The sequence below is a fragment of the Bison bison genome, unplaced genomic scaffold, assembly GCF_000754665.1.
Source record: "Bison bison bison isolate TAMUID 2011002044 unplaced genomic scaffold, Bison_UMD1.0 scf7180017864313, whole genome shotgun sequence".
Lineage (NCBI taxonomy): Eukaryota > Metazoa > Chordata > Mammalia > Artiodactyla > Bovidae > Bison > Bison bison.
This window is the reverse complement of record NW_011494885.1, coordinates 2,059,629-2,071,566: the sequence shown is the minus strand read 5'-3', so window position 1 is coordinate 2,071,566 and position 11,938 is coordinate 2,059,629. Positions and strand designations below refer to the sequence as shown.

General features: G+C 54.7%; 1 protein-coding gene across 1 annotated transcript in view; it reads left to right on the top strand.

The window, feature by feature from the left end:
* Positions 1–11,938, top strand: part of LOC104997777 — a 16,167-nt gene that overhangs the window by 3,493 nt on the left and 736 nt on the right. Inside the window, exons 2-5 of the mRNA XM_010852696.1 lie at positions 578–644; positions 4,248–4,325; positions 8,389–8,927; positions 11,806–11,933. Coding sequence (XP_010850998.1) covers positions 578–644; positions 4,248–4,325; positions 8,389–8,927; positions 11,806–11,933 — 812 coding nt within the window. The remainder of the gene's footprint in view (positions 1–577; positions 645–4,247; positions 4,326–8,388; positions 8,928–11,805; positions 11,934–11,938) is intronic.

Here is an 11,938-nt window from a genome sequence, read left to right as displayed (position 1 = left end):
GGGCGGGGCCGCCGAGACCCCGCCCCCCGCCGCCGGCACTTAAAGGCGCAGGCCGGGGCCAGCCGGGGGCTCTCGGGGCGGAGGCAGGTCTGGGCGCGTCGGCTCGGAGCAGGTTCTCACCCGAGAGCAGAGACTCACCGGAAGAGAAGGAGTGAGAAACGCCGAGGCACGGCGCCAGAGACGCAGAGAAAGATACTGAGAGGCGCAGAGACGGGGAGGCTCAGGAAGAGAGAGACAAAGAGACACAAAGAGATAGAGAGACAGGGGTAGGGAGAAACAGAGACACAAAGAGATGAACAGGCAGCCAGACAACGGAGCGGCCAAAAGACAGAAGGGCAGAACGAGAGAGAAACGCTGGGAGAGACACAGACAGATAGGCAGGGTGAAAGACGCAGAGACACAGAAAGCGACAGAGACTGATCGATCCACGCACAGAGACGGAGGGACGGAGATGCACAGACCTGAGAAGAGAACGGAGACAAAGAGACAGGACTGACAGAGAAGCCCCCAAAGACAACAACCAGGCCGACGGCGCTTCCCTGTTCTCCCTCCCAGCCCCGCCTCCTCCCCCGTCCAGGAAGCTCTGGGGACCGCGGGCTAAGGATGCTTGGGGGACGGTGTCTGGGCGGAGCCACTGAGGAAGGGTGACCAACCTCTCTAGCAATGCTGCCTCCCACCTCCCAGAAAACTCCAGACCCCGAGGTTGTGGGTTGCAGTCTCCTTTCCTTTGCAACCCAGTTGGGGTCTCAAGACTCTCTGTGTCTAGCTCTGGCACTCAGGACAGGCACTGGCTCTTTCTGGGCCTCAGTTTCACACTTGTATAAAGGGAGGGGGAGGATCTGCATGTTGCCTTCCTAGCGGGGCTGAAGTAGGTGCAAAAGAGCCTGGTGCAAGCATTCTGCTGCTTGGCAAACTGAGACCAGAGAGGTCAAGGGCTTTGCTGAGATCACACAGTGCCGTGGGGACCACGCGTCCCCTCTAGACCAGGGTGTAATGAACGGAAGAGGGACACTGCCCTGGCCTTGGATTCAGCCCTTGCATGGGATCGATGTCTGAACGTCTTCCTGAACCTGTTTCCCTTCCTAAAAAACTGGTTTGACAATAATAGCAGCCTGCTGGAGCCAACTCAGCAAGCTGGTCGTTGAAGTCTCAGGGATTTTGGAGCTGGTTGTTAAACGGTCATTATTAAAAATTAAATTATGCAAACATACAATTAAATAAATTATATTTAAAGCAAAGATAATAGTCACCACGTCCTAATTATTTCACGTTTGGTTCTTATGTGTGATCCTGAGGTTATTTACATCTATTGTATTCTGTTACACTGAAACTGCTATGTAAGGGGTGACTGCACATCTCTTTTCCCCAAACGCTTTCAGTGACATCACCCTGGTAGCCTGGAATTAGCCATGATGGGAATATTTACACCATGGAAATTGGCATATGCTACAAAGAAAGGCTTTCCGCCCTCACTCAGCTGGTTGTAACGTCTTGACCTGTATGTCAATGCTTGATACTATCAGCTACATCTACTCACAGAGGCTTCCTCTGTGCCAGACTCTGAGCGCTTCATCCTTTCTGCTACAGCATGAGATTGGATCATCATTGTCTCCCCCGCTTACAGAGGAAAAACCACATGCTGAAGTCCACACAGCTGGTAAGCAGCAGGGCTGAGATTTGAACACAAGCGTCACCAAACTCCACAAGGTAGGCTCTTGTCCATTATGGCTTCCTGTCTCTGGACAGTAAAAGTAGCAGCCTAGCTCTGTGACAAATTAATGAGACTATGTAAGGAAAGCAGTTCTTGCGCGAACAGATTAGAATTTCTTAAACGGGTGATATTATTATTATTCAACAAATGGAGGCTGAGGAGTCTCAGGGATGGTGGGAGGCAGAGAGGGAGGAGCTCAGAATGTTGTTCTGGAAGCTTTGGGATCCCAAGGGTTCTGCGGGATGAGGGGTGGGGTCTTGGGAATGGGATAGAGGCTGAATCCGCCCAATCCCTTCCCAGCCCTAGCGCTGACAGCTGCAGTTCTCCGAAACACCACACGAGGGCAGAAGATCACCTCCCTACACAGGTTGCACACCACTCCAGGGCTCACCCTGGCTCCGTAGTTCCCAGTATAGTCCCCACCTCATTTCCCAGCTGGGGAAACTGAGGCTTAAAGAGGGGAGGGAGGCTGTGGCATGGATAACGTTAAAAAATTATGCTCATCAAAAGAAGCATACAAAAGACCATTTACTGTATAATTCCATTTATAAGAAATAGGCTTTCCAGGTGGCTCAGTTGTATAGGAATCTGTCTGCCAATCCAGGAGATGAGGGTTTGATCCCTGGGTTGAGAAGATTTCCTGGAGAAGGAAATGGCAACCCACTCTGGTATTCTTGCCTGGGAAATTCCATGGATAGAGGAGTCTGGAGGGCTACAGTCCATGAGGTTGTAAAGAGTGGGATACAACTTCACAACTAAACAACAATAAATTTATATGAAATATCCTGAACAGGTAAATCTTTAGTGACAGAAATTAGAATCAGGGTTGCCAAAGGCTGGGGGGAGAGCGCAGTAAGGAACGACTGCTAACAAGTTTTAGGATTTAAGGATTTCTTTTTGGGGGTGGTGAATTGGAATTAGATAGTGGGGATGGTTGCCACAACCTTGTGAATATACCAAAAACCATTGACATATGCTTTAAAAGGGTGAATTTTATGGCTTAAGAATTACAGCTCAATAAAAAATTAAGTTAAAATAGAGGGAGAGATCCAACAGTGTCCATGGCCCATAACAGATGCTTGGTTCCAGCCGGCCTGCCTTCTCATTATCATGGGTCCACACTGACTTGGGGAGGACAAAGCCTGTTTCTCCCCTTGCCCTCTTGGCCACCAAATCAGCCCTTCCCCGGGGCCCTCTGCTGACAAATCCAATCCTTGAATGGAGGCCTTCAGACCTTGGAATCTTAACCCCTGATGCACTTATCCCAACCTAATGAGCCCTCATTGGGGCTAGGGGAGAAGGAGTGATCCCTGAGCCCAGCTCCTGTCCCTAATGTCAACCCTACCTCATCCCAGCCCCAATCAAGCTGAGGCAAGTGATCATTCTCTCAGGCCAAACACCTGAGATACTAAACACCTGAGATACTATGCCTGGGAACCCAAAGGGCCACCTAAGCCTAAAACCCAGCCTTGAAAGTAACCCTAATCCTGCATCTCACTCCATTCAACCCCCAGCCCATTTCTAGCCCCAACCCATCTGCCGTCTTCATCCACAACTTCCCCTCCTTAGCACTGCTCTATACTCCACTGGTGCATTCCATTAACAGATCTTTACTGAGCACCTACTATGCGCCAGGCGTGTATTTAGGGTTATCATGATGAACACGGTAAGCAAAATCTGCATAGAATTTACGTTTGATTGGGACAGTCAGAAAATCCACCAGGGAGACAGAGGGATTTGATCATTTCAGATTGTAGAAAGTGCTCTAAAGTGAAGTCGCTCAGTCATGCCCGACTCTTTGCGACCCCATGGACAGTAGCCTGCACCAAGCTTCTCCGTCCATGGGATTTTCAAGGCAAGAGTACTGGAGTGGGTTGCCATTTCCTTCTTCAGGGAATCTTTCCAACCCAGGGATCGAACCCAGGGATCGAACCCAGGTCTCTCACATTGTAGACAGACAATTTACCGTCTGAGCCACCAGGGAAGTCCAGAGCAATGTCTCCGAGGAGGGAGGAGAGTACAGGATGGGCAGAAGGGCTTTTGCTGGTCGGGAACCTCTCCTTGGAGGAAAGGACGCTGGAGCTGAGACCTGGGTAATAACGAGAAGGCAGGCATACGGAGACCTGGAGACATGGGCTTTTAGGCAGAGAGAACCACGGGAGCAAAGCCCTGCCCAGGGCCACCCCCTGAGGCCTCCAACCAGCCCCTGGTCCCAGCAGAACCTTCCTCCATGTCTTCACCCCAGAGCAGGAAACCCAGGAGAGAACTTCGGGGCCCACAGCCAGCATGGGGTGTCTCTGGGGGGTACCCAGGAGGGTGTTGTCACCTTGGGAGGTGTGAAGAGCAGACTGGGGGGGTTGCCAATTCCGGTCGGGGTGGATGAAGGTGGGGCCTGACCGCAGCCTTGTCCCTCTTCCCAGCCCAACACAGCCTGGCCTAAAAGGGCAGACAGATAACAAGTCCTTCCCGCCCCTGGCCCCAGAGAGGGAGGGGTTTCCTGACAGGAAATTGACCTCCTCTAACCCCCCCTCCTCAGATCCAAGCTCTTGGCAGTCCTGGCTGAAGGAGCCTTAACACAGGACAGCAGCCGGGACAGAGGGACGGTGACGAGGAGGTGAGTGTGCAAGAGGAGGGGAGTCACACGCCCCGCGCCTCTGAACTGGGTGCTGGACCAGAATTGGGGAGAGCGTGTGCCCTGAAGCCAGGAGAGGCTGGGGGCAAAGAGAAACTCTAGGGCCTGACCTGGTGGGGGGGGCGTCAGCCAGCAAGAGTCTGGGGGGAGGGGGGGGTCAGGAGGAGGAGGGTGCAGGGCACGCCATGGGGACTCTGCCGATCCAGGCTGCCAGGGAGTCAAGGAGAGCTTGGAAGCACCAAGGGAGCAGAGAGGCATGGTGTCATTGGGTCGGAAGCGCTCTGAGTTAGGTGGGAAGGCTGAGGCCAGAGAGGGATGGGCGGTCTGCTCCGCCCCCAAGAGATGGGGTCCCAGAGATGGGAGCGGTGACCAGGGTTGGGATGGAGATAGAGCAGGAGGCGGGATGAGGCTGGGATTGAAGATGTAGGTGAACCTGGAACAGGCCGGTCTGGTGACGGAGTTGTTTGCGGGCAGGGTCTGAACTGGGGTTGTGTAGGACACAGCTGGTCAGGGCAGCTCCCTGATCACAGGCATGGGACTGGAGGCAACAACTTCTGCAAACAGGCTGGCCGGCCTGCAAAACGTTCGGGGCATTGGGGAAAGGCTGGTAGCAAGGAAGAGGAGGAGGAGCCCAAAGAGGGAAGCTCTGGTGGCCAAGACATCCTGCGAGGGGCACAGATGCTGGGGGGCTTGAGGGATCCCTCGGAAGTGAGTCAGGGGCCAGCACCCGGAGGCTGAAGAGGGGGCTGGAGGGGGCAGGATGTTGGAGTCAGGTTGCAGAGGTAGGTGCTGGAGCCAGGAAAGGGAAAGACGTCGGGGTCAGTTTTGGGAAAATGTTGCAGACAGGTCTGAGGATGTTGGAAATGATTTGGGGGGGAGGGGTCCCAGTTTAGGGGTGGATGTGGGAGCTGGCGTAGGAATGTCAAATCTCGTTTGGGTGAAAAAAGATCTAGTTTGAGTGGTGTTGACTTCTGCTGGAGGGAAAGCAAAGGCCCCTGTTTTGAGGGGGAGGTGGAGTTTTTTGCGGGGGAGGAATGATGGAGCCAGTTCTAGGAATGACAGAGCCATTTTGAAGATGAGGCCTGTGGAGCCCAGCTTGGAAGATGAAAGAGAATCAGTATGTGGGGTGTGTGCATGTGTGTGTGTGTGTGTGTGTGTGTGTGTGTGTGGAGGGGCTGGCACCAATTGCCCACAGCCACAGGGGTTCCAGGCAAGAGTTGCCATGGTGACTGCCTCCCGGGGGAATCGGGGACCATGGAGACTACAGAGAGGCTAGGATGGTGTTTTGAGGAACAGGAGGCTTGAGAGTCAATGGCTAAGGTCTAGAGGCTGAATTCAGGGAGTAAAGAAGTGGGGTCACCACCAGCAAAGGAGAGGCTTGTGCCCACAGCCCAGCCAACTCAGGGCCCCTTCAGCATCAGCTTCCTCCCAGTGCCCCCATGCAGCCCCACACCCAGTGCCCCCATGCAGCCCCACACCCAGTGCCCCATCTTGACTCTGGCCCTAGCCTGCTCCGACCCTGTCCCAGTTGAAAGCAGCCCGTGTGTCTGTGGGAACCTCCGATGCCTCACACATTTTGTCATAGTTGCACAGTGGAATACAGCGTGTAGCGCTAATTAGAGCCACAGCGACAGGCACGGACAAATTTCACGTGGAAAATGTGGGGAAAGAAAAAAGCAAGTTGTAGGGGACACATGTAGTAAGATAGTGTTTATAGAGAGTTTGAAACCACGCAAAACAATATGATATTTCTGAGTACTAGTCTGGGTAGGCAAAGGGATGGCTTTCCTTGGGAGAGGGATCAGGGAGGGGTGTGGGCGGCTTCAGTGCATTTGCAACGCTTGAGTCTTAGTTCCCTGACCTGTGTCTAAGCTGTGCCCTTGGCGGTGAACGCGCAGAGTCCTAACCACTGGTGTGTGCTAAAGCACTTCAGTCGTGTCCAGCCCTTTGCGACCCCATGGACTGTAGCCTGTTAGGCTCCTCTGTCCATGGGATTCTCCAGGCATAATACTGGAGTGGATTGCCATGCCCTCCTCAGGGGGATCTTCCCAACCCAGGGGGATCTTCCCTGGGTATCCCAACTTGTTGTCAAGAGAGTTCTTTACCACTAGCGCCACCTGGGCAGCCCCCTAACTACTGGACCACCAGGGAATGCTCTGCAATGTTTATTTCTTAGAAAACAAAAACTGAACCCAAGAGACCATATATTTGCATTAGATGCAGCTAGGATCATAAGCACAAGGGTGTTTAGTAAATTTGTTTTCTATACTTTTCTGAATGTTTGGACTATTTCATTGTTTTCAAAAGTGCCCTTCCAGAACTTCCCCAGCGCTTCAGCGGTTAAGACTCTGCCTTCCAATGCAGGGGGTGTGGGTTCAATCCCTGGTTGGGGAACTGAGGTCCCACACATGGCCAAAAGTTAAAACAAAGGAAAAAGAGCCCTTCACAGCTTCCCAGTGCCCTCGGGAGAAAGCTCAGTCCCTTCTTTCTGACTTCTGAGGCCCTGCGTAGCCTGCTTCTTGCTGACCTGTCTGGTTTGACTTATCATTCTTTCTCCCCCACGAGAAATGAAGTCCTTGCCCCCTTCCTTCGTTTCCTGTTTGGCCCTCATGCATTCCCAGAGTGCCTGCCCTGGGAGCTGAGGACACAGTGGTGACCCAGACAGTCCTGACTCAGCCCTCTCGGGGCTCACAAATCCATCCCCAGACAGCGATGACCCAGAGTGGGAACATCAGGGAGGGGAGCACCTGATTCAGCCTGGGTATCCTGGAGAGCTTCCTGGAGGCGGCACCATCTGAGCTGGGTCCCAAAGCCTGAATGGACCATGGAGAACAGAGTTCCATGTAGAAGCAGATGTTGAAGCCCAGAGGAGCCTGGAGGAAAATGTGGGATAGTGCTGATGAAGGATACAGCTGGCCAGCCTGAATTTTGTCCTGAGGGCACTGGGGAGCCATGGAGGGGCTGCTGAGAGAAGGGGAGGGGCGGGTTTGAGCCCTAACAAGCCTCAAAGGTGCACTGGAGGACTAGGCTGGAGATCAGGGAGGAGGCTGAAGTAGAGAAGCAAGAGGGGGCTTGGACTAGGGTAGGAGCCATGAAGAGGGAGGAGACAGGGATGTAGGAGATGGAATGGGCCAGACTCTGGAAGCTTCCAGCCCCACAGGGGCAGAGACTGGATCTGCCTTGGCCACTGCTGTGCCCTCAGTGCCTGTACAGGGCTGGACTGATACAAATACCTAATAAGTGTGTGTGTGTGTGTATACATGTGTGCATGTACGTGTGTGTGTGGTAAAATCTATACAACATTAAATTTACCATATTAGCCATTTTAAAGTGTACAGTTCAGTGGCATCTCGTGTATTCAAAGGGGTGGTCAAACATCACCACAGATTCCAGAACATCTCCATCCCTCTAAGAGGAAACCCTGTACCCATTAAGTGGTCAGGCCCCAGTCCCTTTCTCCCAGTCACTGGCAACCACTAATCTTTCTGTCTCTATGGATTTGCTTGTTCTGGCTCTTTCCCAGTAAAAGTGTGCTGGCGGAATGAGTTGGGTAGAGGTGACAGGAGTACTGACTGGATGGGGAGGAGACGAAGGTGCCCGAGAGTGTGAACAGGATGCCTGGGTGGATGGTGGGGTGCGGTCTGGGTCCCCATGTAGGAGGGGACCTTCCCCTCTCAGCCTGTTTGCTCCTGGAACAGGAGGGTCCCAGGGCAGGAGTGAGGCAGGGGAAGGATCTGAACACCAGTGCTCCAGGGAAAGAGCCCAGGATCTAGAATCAGACAGGCCTGGGTCTGGATCCCAGCTTTGTCCCTGAATCGCTATGGGATGTTAGGCTCTTATGAGCCTCAGTTTCCTCATCTGCAAAATGGGCATAGTGACAGTGCTCACCACAGGAGGTTGTGCAGATTCTGGGGGTATGTAAGTGCTCAGCCCAGTGCTTGGCACACATGCTTCAAAGTGCTGGGGACACAAAGGCTCTGTCATCAATGCCACCCATCACCAACAATACCGACCGATGGTCCATTTCCCCGCCTCCCGCCCCCAGGTCCTCTCCTGCCAAAATGCCCATCCTCAAGAGTCTAGGGGTGGCAGACTCTAAGGTGCCCCGGGCAGGGACACTGCCTCTGAGGTCCTCTCGGAACCCCTTTGAGGAAGTCTCAGGACTGGAAGAAGAGGAGGCTGCAGAGCTGGGGGCTCTGCCCAATGGAACATCATGTCGTCGTCGAGCCACCCTGGAGAAGCTGGCAGGCCTGTCCCCCTTCCGGCTGGGCAAAACCCCCGGCCGGCGAGCGGGCAGCCCCAGGGATGGGCAGCCTCGCTCTTTCCTGGGCCGGGTGCTGTCGCCAGGGATTCGCAGGAGCTCAGCAGACTTCGGCCTCCTGGCCAGGCTTCAGGGGAGCCGAGCCCAGGGCGACGAGGAGGCGGCTGGAGAGGCTGCACGGAGACTGGCCTTCCTGAGACTGGGGCGTGGGCCCAAGCCCCGGCGGGCATCACTGGCTGAGAGGGTGGTGCCCGCAGGTGAGGCGGCTCCCGAGCCCCCGCCCAAGGTCCCAGAGCCCCCAAAGGTGAAAGAGCCCTTGTCAGGTGAGTTGGGAGCCCTGGCTCAGACCTGAGAGAATCACAGTGTCTCTACCTGTGACATCATTGCCATTCACATCTCCAATTTCCATCTGCCCACCTCCATGGATAGGGCCAGCCCGTCCCTCCTGTGGTCCTGATCTCCATCGTCAAGCTCCAGCTTCAGCCTCATCTCCACCCCCAGCCCCAGTCTGTCCCTTTCTCCACCTGCCACCTTCAACCTTGCCCCGTGGTCCCATGACAATCAAATCAGCAACTCTGGTCTCATCTCCAATGCCCTCCCTGTCTCCAGTTTCAAACCTCTTTCCCTTACTCCCCTCAAATTCGGCCTCAATCCCATCTCCTTTCAAAGTATCTACATTTGACCTTGACCTTAAACCCCTCCCTAACCTCCACAGTCCATCCCATTCCCATCCTTAGCCCTGATTCTGGCCCCAAACTCCAGCCCCCACCTCAACCTCCTCCTTCATCATCAATCTCTTCTCCATCCGACTCTGAACCCCAGCCCTAACTCCACCCCAGTCCTAAACCCCCAGCCCCAGCCTCCACCTTCAACTTCACCCCTACTTCCACTTATACCCAAGTTTCATCTTCGAGCTCACCCCCCTGCCTGATGTCTCCCTCTATCTCCCGGCTACATCCCCCCAAACCCATCACCACCTGGGTTAGTTTCCTGTTAGTACACAAACTGGCTGGCTTAAGACCACAGATGTTTATTCTCTTGCAGTTGAAAAGGTCTGAAATCAAGGTGTTGGCAGGGCCACGCCCACTCTGAGGCCTGCCTGGCCTCTGCCACCTGCTGGCACTCTGGCACTCCTGGGCGTTTCTGGCTTTGTCGCTGCATCCCTCCCGCCTTCCATCCTCCTGTGGGCTTCTCTATTTTCACCTCATCTCCTCTGTGCCTGTCGGTCTTGGTGTCCGAATTTCCCTTCTTACAAAGATGACAGTCACACAGGATCAGGGCCCACCCTGTTATCCCATTTTAACTTGATGACCTCTGCAAATGACTTATTTCCAAATAAGATCCCATTCTGAGGTATTAAGGGTTAGGGCTTCACATATCTTTGTTTTTTTGTTTTTTTTTTTGAGGTTGGGGGGACAAACACAATTCAAATCACAATGCCACTCTAGCTGTATCCTCAACCCCAGCTGTACCCCAAACCCCAATGTTTTCCTTGGTGCCTTTCTGGTTTCCAGTCACACTTATTCCAACTCTATCATCTGTCTCCACCCTGAGACACATCCACATGCTTATTCTCAACCCATCCCTTTTTCCAAATGCCATCTTTAACCTGAGAGCTATGTCCAACACCATGACAACTGCCAAGCGGTCCAGTCCCACGCCATGGCCCGTCCCTTTCCTCTCATCCCACCCTCAATCCCATCCCTGTGTGCAACTCTTTCCCCTCTTCCATCTCACTCCCACCCCCCAACCCCAGGTCTATCTCAGTGTCCCCCTTCAACCCCACTCCCTTCCCCAACTTCCTGGTTCGAGTGGCATTCCCAGCCCCCATTTTCAACCTTAACCCAAACTCATCCTCTCAGTCCCAATCCTAACCACCCACTTCCAGCCTCCAACTTCACTCTCTGCATTCCTAACCCCAGCTCACCTCCAGGCTTCTTCAAACTCACCTCCTTCTTTCCATCCTCACCATCGCCTCAACTCATCCCCAGCCTCATCCCTACCCCGAAGCCTCTTCAGATTGCAGCATCACCCTGGCTCTCATCCTGAACTCCCGCATCCCAACCCCCACCTTCACCCCATCCTCATCTCCAGCCCAACCCCGACACTCCATCCCACCCAACCCTGTCCCAATCCCACCTTCATCCAACCCACCCCGGCCCTGTCTCTATTCCCCGACCCCACCCCTGGCTCCCCCCATGGACAGCCCCTGCTGCCCCAGCACCGGAGTCCCCTTTCTTCATCCTCTGATGCCTTCCACATCCTGCATCAGAGGCTATTTCAGCCTGGCGCCCTAGGGACTGGGAGGGCACTGCAGGGAGGTGCAAAGCGGGTGAGTGGAGCCCCCGCCTTCTGGAAACGGATGGGCAGAAATAGCACTGGCCAGGAAATAGTTTCTCTGCCAGGGAGGAAGGGGAGTGGGGGGAGGTGTTGGGGGTAACCCTGGGCCACTGGGACCCTGCTTCTGCCTTCACTCAGAGGCCTCTCAGCCCCTCAGAGGACTCCCCTCTCCTGGGGGCGTGTGAAATCACCAGAGAGCCAGATCACCCCCACAGTTGTCTGCACCCCAAAAGCCCCACTTCTGGTCCTCACATCCTCCTCCCACCTCCAGGCCCCCATCTCTCCCCTCACCTGGACCTGACTGCCCTCCCTCAGCCTCTCCACTTTCTCTGATGCCTTTTTTAAAATCTTGATGCGCTTTTTCTATCCTATCCGGCCTCAGCTCCCCGACCCCTCCCCATATCCTAACCCACCCCCTGATACTCTCTTCCCAGCGCTGACCCCTTACCCCAAGCCCTAATCCTTTCCTTCTTCCTCAACCCCTACCCCCATCTTACTCTGACTCGCCCATCTTATCCTCTTCCTAGACACCCTCTAGTCTTTTGACCTCCTTCCCATATCCAGACCCCCTCTCCCATCACCAAACCCCCTCTTCCCTCCTCAACCCTCTCCTGTCTCCTTTTCCTGACTCTCTCATTCTCTCACCTTCATCCCCTCTCCCCCATCCTCCCCTCCCCAAGTCCTGACCCCTCTCCTCATTCTCTCCATTCTCCTCACCTTCCTCCCTTGACCTCCTCCTCCACCTCTGCCCCCACCCCCGCACCACCCCGAACCTTCTCCCCTTCGAGTCCCACCTTTTCCCATTCTTCGCCCCCTTCCGCCCCGTTTTCCAGCCCCTGATCGCCCGCTTTGCGCCCACAGTGTTGGAGATCCTGAGCTTGATCCAGCAGCGTGAGCTCGCGCGGGCCGACGAGCACATCTTGGAGCTAGAGGCCGAAGAGCTGGCGTCGTCGGGGGGAGGCGCGCCCGGGCCACCCAAGGCCGAGGGCGCGGG